This window comes from Ursus americanus, chromosome 8 (assembly GCF_024610735.1).
Source record: "Ursus americanus isolate L20-20 chromosome 8, mUrsAme1.1.p, whole genome shotgun sequence".
NCBI classification, from domain to species: Eukaryota; Metazoa; Chordata; class Mammalia; order Carnivora; family Ursidae; genus Ursus; species Ursus americanus.
In genome coordinates, this window is record NC_142134.1 from 82,686,032 (window position 1) to 82,705,252 (window position 19,221).

The window sequence follows — 19,221 nt, forward strand, 5'->3', positions numbered from 1 at the left end:
CGATAGGAGGTGCCCCCGGGATGGGAGACACTGTGGGACAGGAGACAGGAGGGTCATGAAGGCAGCAGGGGACAGGCTGGAGGTCTGGAGCCTGGGTGGCCCCTCGGTTCCTGCTCCCAGGCTGGCCCTTGTCCCGGCACCAGTCACATTCCTTCAAATGCTCTGAGAATAGACATGCCCTCCACGTATGGGGTCCTGGATGCCCTGTTGGCTGGTCCCACAGTCACCTCCCACTCTGCCCCCTGTGCCCGTGGCTGGCAGAGCCCTCTGGTGGTAGCTGGTAGGGCACTGCTGCTCACCCCTAGGTCTGTCCTGAAGGACAGTTGCCAGCTTGGGTCCCAGCTGAGTGTGGCAGCATTGGGGTGCTCAGAGGTCTCCTAACTGGGCAGGCCGTGGCTTGGGGTTCCATGCTGGGTCCCCCCGCTCCCTTTTGCTGGCCATTTCTCCTTAGGCCTGGACGCCAGCCTCTCCTTCCCCCTGTCCAGGTGCTTTTTTCCTCGCCCGTGCCCTTTGCCTGCTGCCTGAGGACAGTGAGTTCTGAGCCTGGCAGCGCCACAGGCATCACCTGGGAACGGGCTCCAAGTGTGGGGTCTCAGCCTGGCCGGACCAATTGCGTCAGGCACTGAAAAGTTCCACGTCGCCTGGATGAACCCAGGGGTCACACTGTGAGGACAAGCCTCCAGGGCACTAGGTCCTGTATCAGAGCCTTGGAGACCAGTGTCCAGGGGCCGGAGTCCCCTGGTGTCCCTGTGGGCCTCGCTTCTGCCTAGTTCAGAAAACAGCTGTCCCAGAGGTTCACCTTCGCCCTGCAAGTGCTCCCTCCTGGTCCGCACCCCCAGTACCATGCGGTTAGTGAGCAGATGGAGGGAAGGACCGAGCTCGGCAGGCCCGAGGGTCCAGCAAGTGTGTATGGCAGGCCCCTCCTCCGGCTGTGTTCCCAACAGCCACTGAGGGGTCGCCGACAGAGCACCCGCTGTGAGAGCCCTGACTGCGGAGACGCCCGCTCTGGTCAGGCTGCCGCGGAGAGACACCCAGTGCAGGCATCGGACCGCTTCGAGGAGCTCCATCTCAGAGTCGGCCCGGGCAGCTGTGGGGTCTGGCTGGGGAACCCCGCTGCCAGCGGATCGCGTGAGGCCCACACCATCCTCAAGGACGGTTCGACACCACCGTAGGTGTTCGTTCGCCGCGGCCACGCGGGGACCACAGACCCTCCAAGGGACACAGGCCAACTCCCCCAGCCGGGGACCGCGTGGCCGTGGAAGGCAGGGCTGGCGCCCCCTGGGCGACCACGAGGTGCAAGGGTCACAGCAGCGGTGGCCAGGTCAGCCTCTGGCCGAAGCCAGAAACCCGCACTGCAGTCACAACCAGAGCAACCTGAACACTCGAACCAAAGGAAAACTTTATTTACTCTTCTTTTTAAAGGAGTCTAGTTTAAAAACAAGAGGTCAAGAGAGGAGAAAGAACACGAAACCTTCCACAGACAGACACACAGACAGACACACAGAAGGGGTGGGGGGCCGTTGTGTCAGATCTTCTCCATCTTGGAGATGAGGTCATCACAGATTCGGGTCAGTTCCTCATTTTCCTTAGTCTGAAGGAGAAAAGTCAAATCTCTGTTTTTCTGAATATTTTATTTTTAAGTAATCTCTACATCCCACGTGGGGCTCGAACTCACAACCCCGAGATCAAAGAGTCTCATGCTCTTCCGACTGAGCCGGCCGGGGGCCCCGAATCCCCGGGTATTGCGCAATTCTCAGAAGTGGCAGCCCGGGAGCAGGCCACGGGCCCTCCTACAAGGTACTGTCCGACAGCACCTGCTACAGGGCAGGTCCCTGGCGGGGGGGCTCCTCCCCTCCCCCCAGGCACCGGGGGTCCTGTGTACCCACCTTTTGCTCGACTGTCTTCTCCAGTGAATGGATGCGCATCTGTTCCTTCCTCAGGCTGGCCTGGAAGGCCAAGGCCTCCGCTTGGGCCTTGCTGCGCACCTGGGCGATCTCCTCGCTGGCCCTGGGGACACAGGACGGGGCAGAGAGGTCAGGGACTGGGGCGTCTCCCTCCCCAGGCTTGCTAGACGTTGCTCCCCCCGTTCCCAGGAGCGCTGGGTCCCTCCCACCCACACTCACAGCTGGAGCTTCTCCTCCGCGTGGGCCTTCAGGGCCTGGTACCGCTGGCCTTCCTTCTCAATCCTCGCTATGTACTCCTCCACGCACTTCTTCAGCGATTCTTCATTCTTTGAAGAACGAGCAGACGTGAACTGCTAGCAGTATGCCACTGTCGGAGCCCACCAGGCCTGGCTTTTCCGTCAGGTGTGGATGGGTCTACCACCAGAGGTCTCCGGGATGTTAACAGAACAGCAGCTCCAATGAAGAAGCCACATGGACACAGCTGTAGGCCTCAGCACCATCCCCCCCACCCTGGGTGCCCGAACGGCCCCCTGGCCCCTCACGGCTGCTGCGGCCCCCAGGCTTCTGGCAGGCGTGGTTGACCTCGGGAGAGCACCCGTGGTCACACGACCATGCCATCAACCCGAGGGCTGCGCAGGCACAGCCTTGCAGCAGAGTCCTGCGTCTGGCTTCAGGCCCTGACAAAGCCGACAGCGGAGAGGCAGGGGTGTAGGGAGGGGCGTGGGCAGGGGGAAGGCTGGAGGCTGAGGCCCCTTGAGCCCTTGCCCCTCACAGCAACAGGCCCCACCTTTCAGCTTTGCCCTTTTGCTTCCGTCTTCCACACATCAGGTGGCATCTTCTGGGCCCCCTGCCCCCACCCAAGCTCGTCTCAGCAACTGTGTGTGTGGTCGCTGCGTGCCACGAGTGTGCCTCCCAATGCCCTCTGGGAAGGGACCAACTCTTTCGGGCAACTCCCCTTGCAGAGGAACAAAGGGTCGGCCGCATGGGGAGCCCTGCCTGGCTGCATGCCCAGAATGTACCCACCCACGCCAGGCAGCCCTGAGGTCTGAGTGGCCCAGGCCCTCCTCCAGAAGGCAGCCACTAGCTCCTCGACGCCCACTGCAAGCCTAGGCACCTGCTTGGCCTGCCGTGGCTCCATCTCCTGTCTGGGCCCCACGGCCCCTCTGCTCACGTCCCTGGACAAACAGTAACCTCCCCCGACCACGGGCCCGGCAGCGAGGGGAAGGTGCATCCAGGTGCCACTTGCGTTATCTTCCTGGCGAGCAAGCAGCTTCTGGCCCTCAGCAAGGTGAGGACACGGCGCAGGCTGGCTCCGTGGCTGACCACAACCCCCTGGGGACCCCATGCGGGAGGACAGGCATTGGCCCGCTCAGCACCACCTACCATGCGGTAGCCCTCGATCACCTCCTTCTGTTTCTCAAACCGCTTGAAGAGGTCAGAGAAAGACTTTTCCATGGAGCTCAGGTCTGCAGTCAGTTGGTCTTTTTCCTTCAGAACCTTCTGGATCTCCGCTTTTGCAAGTTCCTTCTGTTTCTGGGCCTCCTCTTGAGAAGAGAAAGCAGCGCTTGGGATCAGAGCATCCTGCATGCTGGCCTCCCAGACGACAGCACCCGGGAGGCAGGAGATGCACAGTGATGGAGAAGAGGAGGCAGCCCCCTGGGTCCCGCTAAGGGCCGGGCGATGGGGCCCCCGTCCAATGTGATCTTCCAGAACAGAGCCTGGGGGGGCCCCAGAGCCAGCCCCGGGTGGGGGGACAGGAACCTAGGGCCCCACAGGGACACGAGGCCCGGTCCGCAGGGCAGGGGCCTCCGGGAGCTTGAGGCTTTGCCCAGGGTGAGGACTGGTACTCACTCCGAGCCCTGCCTGACATGGCCAGCACCAACACCCAGAGGCCACACTGGACGTGTAGACCCCTGGAGGTGCGGGGGCCAGACCCTGGATACAGTGACCAGGGGAGGGTCCCCGGATGCCCACCCAGGGTCTGGCCAATTCTGGGGCCAACAAGCATCAGCCCCACAGCACCAGCAGGCCCCGACTGCCAGATGCTCCCTCACCGGCCTCGGCTGCTCCACCACAGAGAAGCCCGTGGCCGCCAGCACTCACCCATCGCCTGGTACACGATCCCCTCAAACCCGTCCATTATCTTCCTGTGGGGAGAACGGAGGTGCCCGTGACCACCTGCGGCAGGCAAACCCGAGTCGCCCGGAGCACGCCGCAGGCCTTACCCCATTTCCAGGTTCTTGGCGTGGAGCGCCTCACACCTGCTCCTCAGCAACGTGTTCTCCTCACGTACGGCCTCCACCTGCACAAACCACATGGCACGCAGGCGCTGGGTGCCCCTCACGCCTGGGGTCTCTGGGGCAACGTGCGAGTCGGGGGAATGGCCGTGAGGAGCCCCGGTCCGGCCAAGGACCTGTGCCTCCCTGGCGGTGGTGGGGCCAGCGGGGGCCCAGGAAGAGCACATGGGTGCCTGGGGCGTCATCTGTCAGATACTACGGGTTCCCCTGGTGGACAGGCACGCACAGGGGTCCCGCTGGCCCCAGGAACCACGTCTACATGCAGGTGGGTGGGGGAACTGCCATAGGCAAGGTGGGGAGAGCGGCCCGCAGAGGAGGGGGGCCTGACTATGTGAGCTCCTGGGCCAGCTCTGAGCAGGACAGGTGGCCATGGGGCACTGAGACCAAGGCAGGACTTAGCAGCCGGTGGAGGCAGCCCAGGTCCAGCACACAGGCCTCCCAAGAGGGGCTGGGCCAAACACTGCCCGGGGGATGGTGTTCCTGCTTTATGACCCCTGGGGTGGCTGGAGCAGTGCCCGTGGAGGATGCCCGAGCCCCTCGGTGTGTAAGCAGCTTCTCTGTGAGATGCTGGCTGGAAACACTGGGCTAGGAAACCAGTAAGTGGAAGTCTACATTCTCCCTGCAGCCACACGAGGAAAGCTGGTGCTCAGAGCCGGCTACCCCAGCAGCCGTGGGCACTGCACCATGCTGGAAACCCAACCTCTCCGCACCCCGTCCTCACCGCTGTGTCCATGTCCTTCTGGCTATACTGCAGCACGTCCACGATGGACCCCACGGGCAGTGGTGGAGCCCCAGGCCCAAAGACACAGGGACGGGGGTCTAGCACCTGTGGGGTGACAAGCCCTCAGAGACCAGGTACTTCCAGTGCGGCACAGTGAGCCCCCCTGGCCCCCTGTGCCAAGGAGTGGCTCTGCACCCCCCAGAATGAAGTCAGGCCCATAACCAGACGTGTCTTTGCATCACAAGGGAAGGAACACTTACGGGAGGGTCTGGGACTCCTAGGAAGTCAAGTTCCACTAGCTTCGCCTCGGGCAGGCTTCCTGAGGAAGGCTCGGCCACGTCCTGCGCACTGATACCACAAAACAGAAGGTAAATGCACCCATTTCCCCCAAAGGCCAGAGGAGAACAGTCTCTGTTACAACTGCTCAACTCCGCCTTGTGGCTCTGTCACTGTGGCACGAGCCGCCACCCAGCCACGTGTGCCCACAGAGCCTTCCTTAGAAGGACAGGCAAGGGCCGGATCTGACCCACAGTCACTCCTGTACCTGAAAGGCTCTAGAGAGCTCCACCGAAGTCTACTTTTCCAAGGCGGAGTCATGAGTATCCCCGTTTAGTCTAGAAATCTCTGGTCGATGGCCACCGCCAGCCTGCCCGCCTGCACTAAGCTCCACAATCAGAGGGAGACATACCTGCTGGTCTGCAGAGCCACAGGCAGCGGTCTCTGAGGGCTGTCCTTCAGGAGCGGGTCAAACTTGAGGTACAAGGACTGCTTCCTTAGGGCTGACCCCTTAAACTGAAGGGGTGGATGAGTCAGCCGGTTCACCGTCCTCCCCAACGGGCGGTGGCCCTGAGGGCTGGCCCGGGAGACCCCAGCATAGAGCAGTGGCTCTCCAGCTCCCCTCTGCATGGGAGCTCGAGATGGGCACCACGCGGCCACAGGTGCGGCTGGGGAAGGGGCCCTGGGAGCCCCAGATGCCCGTCACAGCACAGACACCACTGGTGCGCGAGTAGGACCATCATGATTTTGGAGGTGGGATGCTGGCTTGGGCTGTTCTAGAATGAGCTCCCTTGGAGAAGCGTACTTTGAAAAAGACTGCCATGATGGCGCAGGTACTCACCGAGGAACTCCCGAATTGCTCCAGATAATCCACCTCGGCTCCTGTGCCTAGAACTGAGAGGGAGAGTGTCCGCGCTGTCGTTGACCCGCATGCGGTGGACGGCAGCCCCTGCTTCTGGCCCCGCGGCACTCAGGCAGGGCCAACCAGGGGCCAACAATTCTGTACCTTAGAGCAGGGGTTTTAGCCTCACACTAATGACACCAGGGGCCAGGTCACCTTGTGGTGCTGTCCTGTGAGCTGCTGGGAGCGGAGCAGCAGCTCTCCAGGCACAACCACCCAAAGTGTCCTAAGGGAACAGATCGCCGGGCTAAGAGTGACTGTTCAAAACGACTCTAGACAGTCCTTGAACTCCAGACAATATCAAGTTTACTTAAGAAGACCTAAGGGTAGCTCACATCATGTACAAAAATTAGCTGAAAATGAATCAAAAACCCAAACATAAGAACTATTAAGGTTTTAGAAAATGTAACGGAAAATCCTTGTGGTATCGCATTTGACAAGAATTTCTTAGACTTCACACCAAAAGCACAAAAAACAAAAGAAAGAACTTTGGGGTTAACACCTGTGCTTCAAAAGACACCACCGGGAGAGAGAAAGCCCGGGACGATTCCTTCCATGTAAGAAATCCTTACCTAAAGGACAGACTGGAAACCCTTACAACTCAGCAATAAAAGGGCAATTAGAATCAAACAGCAGGACAGAGGACCCGAGCAGACATTCTGCAGGTGTGAAAGGTGCATGAAAGGACTCTTGTCACCAGGGAGACGCAGATCAGAATCCACGGAGGGGGCGCCCCCCGCCGCCCCTGCCACGGCTGGAGGCTGGAATCGAAGTCACAGAGGCCCCCAGGGGGCTGCTAGGCCGTGGAGAGAGCGGGAGCCTCAAACACAGCTGTCGTGGGATCGTGGGATCGTGGGATCGTGACGTGGTGCAGCCGCTTTGGAGAGCAAGCTGGCGGTTCCTCAGTGTCACCCAGAGTTACCGCGTGACCCTGAACTCCCCTTCTAGGTTTATGCCCAAGACAAACGGAACACTCACGTCCATACAGACACATGCACACAAATGTTCGTGGCAGTCTTAGCGAGCAAACCCAGACATCCATCAGCTGGTGAACGGAAACACCAGTTGTGGTCCATCTGCACGGTGGCACGCTCGCTACTCGGCCGGGAAAGGAACGAAGCAGCGACACGCACTACAAGGTGGAGGACCCTTGAAAACCTGACGTTCAGTGAGAGAAACCAGACCCGAGACCCCCACGTGACTCCGGGGTCCCTGGGATCATCCCGCCACCAACCCTGTGCTCCGTATCTGGTCTCCTCTCTGCTTGTGGATTAAGTAAGCGAGATCCAGACCCCGTCAAATTGCCTTCTCTCTCTTAAGGCAATCCACCCTAGAGTCTTCCTGAAAGCCCCTCAGAGTCCGGACAACCCCCCACCCCTGTGCTGAGGGTCAGAGCTGCGTGTTCTCCACCTGGACTCGCCATTCCAACAGGATTTCTCCACCAATCAACAAGGTCCCTGCAGCCTGTGTGTTTGCACAGAGCCACTTTCCGGCGTCTGATTTCCGGTCCTAGAAACCCTTTACATCAGGGGTACATCCTGAAAGTGTCCAGAAGCCTGTGTGTGTGCCGCTTCATGTCAGGGAACAAAGCTGCCTGTTGAACAGTCTCCCGAAAAACGCCGCTGAACACGGGGACTCACAGGACATCAACCTGTCGGCGGGGACAGACAAGTGACCCAGGGACAACGTACCCTCAGCTGGGTCTCGGAAGTGCTCCTCCTCTGGCTCTGAGGCAGGCTCTGGGCCCCGTGGAGGAGTGGGGCGCGCTGGCTCTTCGCCCGGGCCACTTGTGGGAGCGGACAGAACTGCACAGTCTGCAGCTTCTTCCTGGAAGAAAGGCAGCTCAGTCTGGGCATCTCGTGAGGTTGAAGGTCCTGTGTGGGACCTGTGCCTCACCTAGTCTTGTCAAGATGGGGTGGGGGGAGCTGGGGTGCCGCGCCGTGTCCCACCCGGTCTCCACTGGCCGCCCTCTGCCCGCGTGCGTGCAGGACGCCAGCATGGGGTGAGCTCGCGCCCATACCTCGCCTGCTGCGCCCGGGGTCCTGGCAGCGGTCTGCCCTACAGGCGTGTCATCCGTGGAGGCTGAAGACACCTGCCTGAAGAGACAGGATCAGCAGGGCCTGCGCCCCAGCACTGAGCATTCTCCTGCCCTGTGAACGCTCACCCGGAAGGTCAGGGGCTGTGCTGGAGTCCCCAGCCCACCCACCTCAACTGCCCAAGAATCACGAGCTTCCCAGGGGGACTCGGCAGGGAGCTCTCAGGCGGTTTCAGCTCAGAGAGCAAACCCCAAGGATTCATTTGTCCTATTTTACCAGGACGCTGGCAAACATGCTGGAGGGAGGGTCACTGGGTGCTGGGCCAGGCCAGTAGCGGGGAGGCGGCCTATGGTACCATCAGTGTGCACATGTGCTGAGGGGCAGCCCCCACACATCCCACCAGAAAGCTGCCCATACAAGTGCCGGGTGTCTGGGCTCTGGCTAAGCGTCTCAAAAGACCCAGCACGCGGTGGCCACGAAGCAGCCATCCCCAGAGAGCGCCACAGCAAGTGCTGAGAGCTGCTCCACTGGCTTTGGAATTGCAGACAAAATTTGCTAGAGATCTTTCTCAATTTCCAGGCTTTTTATAGACTGTGCTCTTAGAAAGCATAAGCACAGCCCCTGCCCCATGGAGGGGCTGGAACAGGGCACTGCTGTGTGCTCCCTCCTCAGTCTTGGGATCCAGGACCGGCAGCTGCCTCCCGCAGCCCGTGTGTGCCCCAAGGGCCCTTCTCTGGCCTGGGGTCCTCCAGCATGCATGTGCTGAGCAGCTACCCCACCGCCACCACCAAGTACTCACGGGCTCGGACACAAGTGCCCTGAGGCCTTGGGACCAGCAGATGGCTCCTTGGCCACAGGCCCGGCTGGCCCGCTCTGGGGCCATTCTGATGACTGGGCCACTCCTCCACCTTCAAATGGGTTAAAGTTTGGGTCATCCAGCTGGTTCCAGTCCAGGTTGTAAGACCCCCGGGGAAGGGGAACGGGTCCCTTATCTGCCTCCTCGGGGGTCTTTTCCTGCCTTGCCTCTGACATCCTAGAGGGAGGTTTAAGGCTGGATCTCTTCCCCATTTCCCCTGGAGGGGGCAATGTCTTGCTGGTGGCCTTGTCAGAGAAATCAAATTCTAGCCCTATGGGCCCGCTGCTCCAAGACGTGGCCCTCTGGCCATCAGCTTCTTCCTTCTGAGGACTTGGGGACATGACCCCTCCAGCCTTCAGAGGGCTGACCAGGATGGTGTTCCCAGGACCAGAGGGGTCTTCAGGGCCAGCCAGGGCCTCGCCAGGCAGGTCTGTGAAGGGCCCTTCTCCATGGGCTCCTGTGAGGTGAGTACCAGGGGGCAAAGTAGCCCTGGCTGAGGAAGCAGGGACCTGGTTTGAGCTTTCTCTGGCGGCTCTGGGAGGGTCTTCCGTTCGGTCTTGGGGAGCCATCTGGGAAGGGTCTTCTAGGATTTCCGAGGTGGAGGTAACACTTTTCTCTAAGAAATAAGGATGAACGCTTTCCTCCAAGGCTTGCTCGGGGCTCACAGATGTTCGTCCTAGAGAAGCCACTTGATTTTCAAGACTTTCTGGCATCTGGGGAGAGCTTGGGGGATCCAGGCTGGCCAGGTAAGCTGAGGTGGGCCCACTGGAATGCTGCCTATCTTCAGAGGCTGGTCTCACAGCTGCTGGAGGGGGGCTGGCATTGGCCACCGTTGGTTTCTGGAGAATTCCATTGGTCATTTTGGTGTCAACTTCCTTGGTGAACTGTTGGCTTTTTAGAAACAAACTTAGTTAACACTAAGGAACTTGTTAGCTTTTTAATTAGAACTTAACCTGTGAGAAAACATTAGCTAAAAACACAAAAAAAAGAACGTTCAGTGAACCCTCTTGTTAGGATCAACTTTCACAAGTACATCCTCGTAAATCGAAGCCGGTGGGCCAACTCGGTCACGCAGGCTTCTGAGAGCAGAAATGTGACAAGTTACCATAGTCGAGGCTTTCTCTTCTTGCCTGTTTTCCTCTCAGTTGGGGACCACCAGCTCCATAGTCAGGGGCACAAGAAGCTCAAGGTCTTCACTGAAGAAAAAGGCAAGATTGACAGACCTTGGGAACACTCAAGGCTGACTTGCAAACAGAGAGGAGACCCCGATGGGTATGAAAAAAGAAATAATCACAGAGTGACCTTCCCCGGAGATGTGCTCAGACATTTCATGAAATTAGAGAAACAAAAGCCAGGCCAATGTGTCAGCAAATGCACAGTAAAGGAGTAGGACATAAAACAAACTTTTTCGGGGCACCTAGGTGGCTCAGTCAGTTGGGTGTCTGACTCTCTCAGGGTCATGAGAGTGAGATTCTCTTTCTCCCTCTGCCCCCCCCCCCCGCACTCTCTTTACAAATAAATAAAGTCTTAAACAGAAAAACACACTTATTCTACACATCTCATTATCTGCTTTTCTACTAACAAGTGGCTTCTGACGTGAGCATGCCGGCAACACACTGCAGGAGCTCAGAGCGGAACCAGGAGGAGCTTGACCAGATCTGACTAACAACAAAACAGAATTTTCCTGCCGTGTCCACTGGAGAGGTCACAAATGGCAGTACATCAAGCAGCAACACTTACTTCTCTTTCTGGGTCTGGTTTTGAGGAGAGTTTTCTAAGCCAACAGTGTCCTCCAGAGCAAAAGGAGCCTCGAGCTTGCTGCTCATGCTAGGACTTACTATTCGGTGCGTCTGGGGGTCTCGCAGAGGAGTCTGAAAAGTCACCTGTTGGAGGAGGAGAACTGTTCAAGAATTCAAGTCTTCAACCACTATGGTGGCAGCGCCCTGCCCACTTCCGCAAGTCCCCGGGAAAGCAAGTCCCAGGGTGACCTAATGCGTGACACACGGTAGGTTTACACGGTGTGCTTACTTTCATAGCTTTGAGTACACTCTTGGGTGGCACATTTTCTTTCTGTGACAGACGAAGAACAGATAGTCTTCCGGTAAGTTCCGGTGGTGAAAACAGGAACTCACAGTTTTCTGCACTTTTGTCACCAGTGACGTTTTCATCATTGTAGATCTGCAGACTCATTCTGGAAAAGACAGTCTGCATCAGTATGAGGACTGTGCAGTCTGGATGAATGGCCAGGGCAAGGGGCTGGCCTCGCAGGGCAGATGTCCCCTTCCTGCACAGGTGGGTCACATCTCAGGCAGCACCTTCTCTGCCAGGCAGTCCTCATCCTGTTTCAGGGGAGCTGCCACCTCCCAGACAAAGAGCCATAAGGGCCTTTAGCCCACAGGACAAGGAAAAAGAATCAGGTTCAGAACAATTTGAACTTAGTGGGTAAAGGTCAGGAGACAAGGGTGCTGGCCTGTTAGAAAGCCCAGGTCTCCCCTCAGGCCTCTGCTGACGGTGCTGAGGTCACAGCACAGCTGGAGGAGGCTGCCAAGTTAGCCAAGAGCAAGAAAAAGAGAAAGGTGCTGTGGCTTGCTCTTCTGTCACAGGCTGGGAGATGGGGAGCATGCAGGGGCACTGTGAGGGCCTAGGCCCAGAGGAAGAGCTGCATGAGGCAGCAACTAGCAAGATGCAAAATTACTTGGTGGGGAGTTGAGCTTCTACACTGAGGTTTCGCGTCTAGAAATAGACACCAGTGACCTCCACTGAGACCCAGCAGGTTCTAGAACAGTCCCCACTCTCCCTTCCCAAGGTCCTCATGATGGTCACCAGCATGCCATTCCCAACCCAGGAGTCACCAGAGGGCCTGTCCATGGGGACATCACAGATATTTGCTGGTGGTGGGGTGCTGGAGGCTGCAGCTTGAAGAGCAAGGCCCGGGGGGGGGGGCGGGGGCAGAGGGAGCAAGGATGCCCTGGAAAGAGGCAAGTCTGGGTAACAAGATGCTCTGGAAGGTATGGGGGTGGGGCCCTGTGTATGGAGGCCGAGGAAGAGCAGGAGGGAAGTGGGGAGTCAGACGGTCCTGCAGCCAGCCAGGGGTGGAGTGAGCAGCCCTGGCTTGGCCAGCGGGCCCACAAGGCATCTGGAAGGGGGAGAGAAACTGAAGGTGACTTCTAGATTTTTGATGTGAACAGCTGGGTAAAACAGGAAGGGGGTGGGATGGCTGTGGGATACATGAGGAGGGGGGCCTGGAGGACACCTTTCTGGCAGTCCCTGGCCTGAGGAAGGTGGAAGAACAGCTGTGGCAGTCTCTGTCAGGTCGGGCTTCCACTGACAATGGGGAGAAGGCTCCCAAGCAGACACTCCCAGGCCAGACAGCCCGGCGAGCGGAGGTCCAGGTCCGGGGGCGAGGGGGACGGGGCGGAGCTGCGCCGAGCAGCTGGGGAGAATCAGCAAGACCGGGAGAGCTGGTGCAGCTGGGTCAGCGACCGCTTGCAGGTGGGGCGTGGAGAAAGCAGCGAGAAGCTGCCCCTCGGGGAGGGAGGCGCGGCGCCGCAGAGCCGGGAGGGGCTGGGGATCGGGCCCAAGGTGGGCGGGGGCGAGCCGGTGGCCTTAAAGGTGGGAGGCGCACCCTTGCAAGGTGCGGATACAGGTGGTGTCTGAGGCTGGACGAGGTCACAAGGGGACGGCGAGGGGAGGCCAGCGGACCGGGCCGCGAGGGACCCTGACACACCAACCTCCTGGAGGCCGACAAAGGAGACCGAGGAAGAAGCGGTAAGGTAGGAGCCCCCCGGGCGTCTCCGCCCACGGGCTGGAAGGGCGGCAGCAAAGGCCGGCGGGGTGGGCCCCAGGGAGCAGGGGCGCTGTGCAGACGGTTCACCCCGGAGCCTCGGGAGAAGCGGTGGAGGGAGGAGGGCCCGTAAGGGCCGGGCGCCGCCCAGCTGCCGCGGGGGTCGGGAGCCGGGGCGCGGGGCCCGGAGAGGAGGTGGGGATGGAGCCCCGAGCCCGGGACCCTGCCGCCGCCACCGCCTACCTGCCGGCTGCCACGCGAAGCCGAGGGAGCGGGAGGCGCCGAGTCCGGGAGACCGTCCGCCCGCTGCCGATTCAAATACCGACGGTTGGCGCGCGCGGCCAATCAGCGCGCGGCCGGGGGCGGGACCCACGGGGCGCCGCGGCCACGCCTCCCGGGCGCCGGCGGCTCCGCTTCCGGGGGGAGGGGCGGGCTGGGCACCGGAAGCCGTCGGAATCCCCGTCCCCCCGAGCCTGCAGAGGGGCGGGCCCTGCGGCGGACGCGACTGGGCTACGCGGAAAGGCCAGGGCCGAAGAGCCATTGGCCCGGGTCTCAGTTTTCCCAGTTGTAAAATGGAACCAGCTGCAGCGCCGCCCCCAATACAGGTCGCGAGATGGAGCCGAACCCTCGCGGGGACTGTGGCGGTTTCACCGCTTCTAGCTGTGTGCGAGGCAAGGCAACTCCGTTTCCCAGGGTGCCCTGCGTCGATGTGACGTCTCCCAGCGCGCCCCACGCCGGCCTGCCGACGGGATCCCATCTCCCAGAAGGCCCCGCGGGCGGAGACACCATCTCCCAGAGCGCCCAGCGCCCGCCTGGCGCCCACCTGCCGTCGCCCACCGGCTCGGAAATCTCGCGTCTGTTTTCCGTCGGGGGCTGCGGGCCTCTCCCGGACGGCTTCCTGGCGGCGGCGGCAGCGCGATGGACAGCCCGGAGGTCACCTTCACGCTGGCCTACCTGGTGTTCGCCGTGTGCTTCGTGTTCACGCCCACCGAGTTCCACTCGGCCGGGCTCACGGTGCAGAACCTGCTGTCGGGCTGGCTGGGCAGCGAGGACGCCGCCTTTGTGCCCTACCACCTGCGCCGCACGTCTGCCACGCTGCTGTGCCACTCGCTGCTGCCGCTCGGTGAGCAGGCCGGACCCTCCCCCAGAGGGTCCTCGGGGCGGGGCACCGGCCTGTGTCCTCCTTGGTGGGCGGAAGTGGCCCCTCGGGCTCGCGGCCGAGTTCCGGGACCCCAGAGGTGGAGAAGAGTCTGGGGAGGGCGCGCGGACCCCCGGTCGCTGCGAGCTCAGGAGAGTCGCTGACCCCGAGAGCCGCGGCTGTGGACCAACAGCCCGTGCGCTCTGAGTCGGGTCTCTCGCGTCCGCGGCTCCCGAGAGCGGAGAGGAAGGTGCTGGCGGCACGTGGCCGCTTTCAGGTGGCAGAAATGAAGGCTTAGAATATTGGGGGGCAGGCAAGGGGGGTGATGCTTCGCCCAGCTGGGGCAGGTCGTGAGTCATTTCGTGCGGGCAGTTCCCAGGAGAGGGGCATGAGTTAACTGATTCTAACAGGAAGGTGGAAGGACCTGGGAGAGCAGGTGGCCTTGTCCCAGGCTTTGGAAGGTGGGTGTGGGAAAGGAGGCAGAGATGGGTAACCCTATGGGGGTGTTGCAGATGCAGAAGTTGGGGGGGCGTGTTTGTGTGGCAGGCGCAGGATACTCACAGGTGGCCCAGGGGTTGGCCTGGGCGGAGACCCAGGTGCTCTCTGGCCTCTGAGAGGCTGATTTGTCGGCTGGTTGGACAGGGGACTGGCTGGAAAGCGGGGTACTAGATGTGTGTATGTGTGGGTTCTCTGGAGGATACAGAGCGGAAGCAGGTCTGGAAGGGCAGGTGGCTGCTGGGGGCCCGGTCTGTGGCTCATGGACTCAGGAGTTTCCAGGAGTTTCCGGCTTTCAGCAGGCGCAGCATTCTGGGCCAGGTGTGGAGGGGCTGGGCTGAGGCCAGGCATGTGCAGGAGGGCTTCCCGCCCATGCTAAGATGGACACAGGGCCTTGGTGGCAGTCTGGTGGTCTCCTTGGTCAAGTGGTCTCTTTGCCTGTGGTTGGGGTAACTATGGGGCTTTCTCAGCCTGAGGCCCCAGCGCTCCTGTGAGGCAGGGACGCCAATTAGCTGATTCCTCAGATGAGGAAAGTGCGGCTCAGAATTTGGGCTCCCAAGAGGGCCATGGGTTGGGTTTCTGCCCTGGGAACTAAGGGTCCCCACAGCTTTCTGAAATCCCTTTAGCCACACCCTTCCTATAAGCCTGCGAGCGGCTGGGCCGTCACCATGCTACAAATGGACAGAGAAACCAGAACTTAGGGAGCTCAGTGACATGGAGGTGAAAGAACTTGGCCTGTGATCAGTTCTGGGGTCTTTCTCTTCCTATTGAACTTGTTTTGAAAAGCTTTGAAACTTTGTATGCATGTTATCTACTGCTGCATGATAAGTTACCTTAAACGTAGTAACTTGATCAACAGCAAATGTTTACTATAATTTTGCAGCCTTAAACGTGCTTATGGAGGTATCAATTATCTACTTCATTATCTACTTGAGTCCTTTGGACGTGTACATTGGCCCTGATCTGGCCAGGAGGGGTCCTGGAGTTGTGGTGTTCTTTGCTTACTGTTTGGCACACAAATCTGAATTCTGGGTTGGGCCACCCTCTGATTTGCCTCCTCAGAGGGGATGGCATTGGGAGGCCAAGACCCCGCCCCTGGGAGGGCCAGCGTGTAGCTCTGCTTTGGGTGACACCAGATCCTTGTATTTGTTTTTGCGTTTTTTAGGTTTTCCTATTTCCGTAATCATGTATTCCTTGTATAAAACTCAAGTAGTAAATTGAAAACGTCTTTTCCTTATTTATTGTATTACTGTCATGGGTAAGGGTTGAGCTGGGCCAGCTGTCAAGGCAGGTAAGGCGCACCTGCCCTGGGGTACCGTGGCCTGGCCCTGAGAGCTGACTGGGGCGACCCTTGTTGGGCACTATGGGGAGAGAACAGTGGCCTGGCAGTCCCGATTTCTGCTGAGGCCCTCCCCATCCTTTTAGGCTACTACGTGGGCATGTGCTTTGCAGCTTCAGAAAAGCAGCTCTACTCCCTCGGCCAGGCCCCGGAGGCCTGGCGGCTCTTCCTCCTGCTGGCAGTGACTCTGCCCACCATCGCCAGCACCGTGATCTACTACTGGTCCTGTGATCAGTGGGCCCACCACCCGCTGGCCCGCACCCTGGCCCTCTACGCCCTCCCGCAGTCAGGCTGGTGGGCTGTGGCCTCCTCAGTCAACACTGAGTTCCGGCGGATCGATAAGTTTGCCACGGGGGCCCCAGGGGCTCGTGTGATCGTGACAGACACATGGGTGATGAAGGTGACCACGTACCGTGTGCATGTGGCTCAGCAGCAGGATGTGCACCTGACTGTGACAGAATCACAGCAGCACGAGCTGTCACCAGACTCCAACCTGCCTGTGCAGCTCCTTACCATCCACGTGGCCAGTGCCAGCCCTGGCGTGCAGGCCTTCGACATCCGGTAGGTGCGCTTGTGGCCAGGGTGAGAGTGAGGCTGGGGCATGCTGGAGGCAGCCAGCAGCCAGGTGCTAGTCTTGGGCCCCTCTGGGAGGTGATGATGAGTGGAGCAGGCTCTTCTAGCCACCCTTCCAGCGGAACCCTCCCTCAAAGCCTCTTGTCCCCTCCCACCCCCGTAGGTACCCTCTGCTTCTGCTTTCTCCATGTTCTCCTCTGAGCCGCATTTTGCAGCTCTTTTCGGGGAGCACGTTAGGGATGTTTGGGGGGGTGGTACAGGACCAAGGCTTAGTGGCTGCCTTGGCTTTGGTGACCAAGCCAAGGTCTTCCCATTCCATTCAGACTGCTGACAGTCCGTTGTTCCTCTCCTGTGACCCCCCTTTGTGCCTGAACTTGTTGAAAACCAGGCATTCTGTGTCTCAGCTGCAATCCCCCTACTCTCTTTGCCCTTCCCTGCATCCCTTGGGGGCAGGTGGCTGATGCTGGTTCTGTGGCCTCTGGCCTCAGGGCTATCTTTGCTGGCTGGTGTTCATCAGGTGACTGGGCTAAGCCTGGGTTCCCATGTTCTGTGTGGTTGTGGGTGCCCTGTCACCCTAGAGGCACCTTGGCATCCCTACCAGGAATGATGGCCCTGCCCTGCAGAGGGGCCTTGGTTCAGTGGCCCCAGCCCAGCAGCCCCCACCTTGTGCAGGCTGAACTCCACGGAGTATGGTGAGCTGTGTGAGAAACTCCGAGCGCCCATCCGCAGTGCAGCCAACGTGGTCATCCATCAGAGCCTGGGCGACCTGTTCCTGGAGACATTTGCTTCTCTGGTGGAGGTCAACCCAACCTACTCGGTCCCCAGCAGCCAGGTGAGGGCTGGGTGGGAGCAGGTGGGTTCCCACAGGTCAGGCCCCCTGGGTGCAGGGGGGAGGGCACAGGGCTGTCTGGCCAGGCTCCCTATGATCCTCTTGGCCTGCCCACAGGAGCTGGAGGCATGCATTGGTTGCATGCAGACACGTGCCAGTGTGAAGCTGGTGAAGACCTGCCAAGAGGCAGCTGAGGGCGAGTGCCAGCAGTGCTACTGTCGCCCCATGTGGTGTCTCACCTGCATGGGCAAGTGGTTCGCCAGCCGCCAGGACCCGCAGCGCCCTGACACCTGGCTCGCCAGCCGCGTGCCCTGCCCCACCTGCCGTGCACGTTTCTGCATCCTGGATGTGTGTGCCGTGCGCTGAGCCTGCTGGCTGGAGCAAGGGAGTGGCCTTGGGGGTCCCAGCGAGCCCTACGAGGGACCCCACAGCCACCGTGAGGAGCAGCCAGGGCTCCAGGCCCTCATTTGTGTTGTCAGCCAGGGGCTCTTTCCCCAGCATGACGAAGGATGAGGGTTTTGTTTAAAAAGGAAGTTTTCTTCGGCAGTGGAATGGGATTTCAGTGTCTCTGCTTGCTTTGCTTCTTGCTTTTCCAGGTGGGGGCAGGTGCTGGACTTGGAACATGGTGTGGTGTGGGGCCATTTCCAGAGCATTCTGAGGCTGCCTGAGCTGTCCTCTGGAGACCAGGGGTCTGCCCCCGTGGCCCTACCCTGAACCACTTGCCTTAATTTTATGTAGCACACCTGCCTTTCAGTTACACGCCAGACCCAGGTTTATCTAAACTGGTTGCAGTCAGTCCTCCAGGCTCCTGTCTCCAAGCTGGCTGCTGGCCCTCTGCTTTTGTGTCCTGTTTGTACCCCACCAGGCTGCTCTGAGGGCCTGGGGGAAAGTCTGGTGGTGCAGAGAGAGACTGGGGTGCCACTCCAGGGTGAGAGCACTGCCTGGGGCTTCCTGGGTGGGTTGGCGCCTACCTGCCACCTGCCCCTGGGAGATCCTGGACTTCCTGTTAGGGGCTGGCTTCTCTCAACTCCTGTTCTTTAGCTGCATGCTCGTGGAGGTTGTCTATCTCCTGGAAGGCATGCACCTCCGTGCCTACTGCTGCTCCGTCAGTCCCGAGAAAGGCCAAGCCTGACTCCCAGCCAGAGGGGCTATTGAGCTGAAGACACAGCGACATCCTACATGCAGGCAGGCTTGTTGGGACACGGCACAGGGCTGGCCACAGCTCTATAGGGTCTACCTGGATCAGAAAGTGATGTGCCTCTTCCCAATTCCTGGTGGCACATCTAGGAGGGAAGTAGCAGCCAGGCCATCCGGCCCAGCTCTGACTGATGTGGTTGCTGGAGGGGGCCCTCGTATTTGTAGCCCTAATCCCCCTAAACCTGCTGTTTGAAGTGATGGACCCAGTCGGTTTGACCTGCCCAAGGCCACACTGAAGCCCAGGAATTTGGGACCGGAGGTGGCTCAGCTTCGTGGGCTAACAGGGTACCCCGCAAATGAAGGCCATCAGAGGGGAGGGCAAGCCCAGCCTCAGCCCAGGGTTTCAGGTGCTTTCGAAGGACTGGGTTGGGTTATTTTTACTACAAAAGAAAGTTAGTTTTATAAAGATAAATTTATTGTAGCTGAGCGATATGGTATTTAATAAAATGATAGTCTGAAGTACATAATGGAATATTGTTTTTCCTGATCTTCGAACTGGTAAAGGGGGGAGAAGTCGCCTGGGAAGTAGCAGCACTGTGCCCATTTCTGTCTAAAAGGAGGGAGGCAGGCGCTGCAGGAGCCGTAGCCTCTGTTTTCGCAGCTGCACGACAGAGGTCTCAAGACGCCCATTCCCGGGGCTCCAGTGGGAGTGGGGCTGGGTTCTGGAGAAGGGGTGGCGGCCTAAGGCCGTGGGTTCCGGTCGGGGCCTCCACGCCCGTCCTCACGGCGCACAGGTCGGAAGGGCGTGGAGGGTCCGCGGAGTGCGGGCAGGGATCAGGAGCTGGAGGCGGCGGAACTGAGTTCTGCGGGGCGCGGGGAACCGACTGAGGCTGGCAGCACACCGCAGGCCCGAACGCTGTCGGCTCAGCCGGCGA

General features: G+C 59.9%; 2 protein-coding genes across 2 annotated transcripts; one reads left to right on the forward strand and one right to left on the reverse strand.

Moving 5' to 3' along the window:
* Positions 1–1,377: 1,377 nt before the first annotated feature.
* TACC3 (transforming acidic coiled-coil containing protein 3) lies at positions 1,378–13,151 on the reverse strand. Its single transcript, XM_045774843.2, has 16 exons — positions 13,019–13,151; positions 11,020–11,182; positions 10,732–10,874; positions 8,935–9,882; positions 8,120–8,195; positions 7,791–7,926; positions 6,040–6,092; positions 5,611–5,714; positions 5,183–5,270; positions 4,923–5,027; positions 4,130–4,206; positions 4,008–4,051; positions 3,288–3,448; positions 2,124–2,230; positions 1,887–2,007; positions 1,378–1,591 (listed from the first exon to the last, which is right to left on the reverse strand). The coding sequence occupies exons 2-16, from the start codon at positions 11,179–11,181 to the stop codon at positions 1,526–1,528; spliced, it is 2,391 nt and encodes a 796-aa protein (XP_045630799.2). The 5' UTR covers position 11,182; positions 13,019–13,151; the 3' UTR covers positions 1,378–1,525.
* Positions 13,152–13,259: 108 nt separating this feature from the next.
* TMEM129 (transmembrane protein 129, E3 ubiquitin ligase) lies at positions 13,260–18,813 on the forward strand. The gene is made up of 4 exons (XM_045774850.2): positions 13,260–13,898; positions 15,834–16,308; positions 16,993–17,152; positions 17,267–18,813. Exons 1-4 carry the CDS (start codon positions 13,694–13,696, stop codon positions 17,513–17,515), a joined length of 1,089 nt encoding a protein of 362 aa, XP_045630806.1. The 5' UTR covers positions 13,260–13,693; the 3' UTR covers positions 17,516–18,813.
* Positions 18,814–19,221: the final 408 nt, after the last annotated feature.

Excerpts from the sequence above, each read along its gene's own strand:
- TACC3 (XM_045774843.2), bottom strand. The coding sequence starts at position 11,181 with ATGAGTCTGCAGATCTACAATGATGAAAACGTCACTGGTGACAAAAGT. Across the intron at positions 9,883-10,731 it reads AACCAGACCCAGAAAGAGAA|CCAACAGTTCACCAAGGAAG; the intron begins GTAAGTGTTGCT and ends GTTTCTAAAAAG. Across the intron at positions 5,715-6,039 it reads AGCAATTCGGGAGTTCCTCG|TTTAAGGGGTCAGCCCTAAG; the intron begins GTGAGTACCTGC and ends CCACCCCTTCAG.
- TMEM129 (XM_045774850.2), top strand. The coding sequence starts at position 13,694 with ATGGACAGCCCGGAGGTCACCTTCACGCTGGCCTACCTGGTGTTCGCC. Across the intron at positions 13,899-15,833 it reads CCACTCGCTGCTGCCGCTCG|GCTACTACGTGGGCATGTGC; the intron begins GTGAGCAGGCCG and ends CCATCCTTTTAG. Across the intron at positions 16,309-16,992 it reads GTGCAGGCCTTCGACATCCG|GCTGAACTCCACGGAGTATG; the intron begins GTAGGTGCGCTT and ends CACCTTGTGCAG.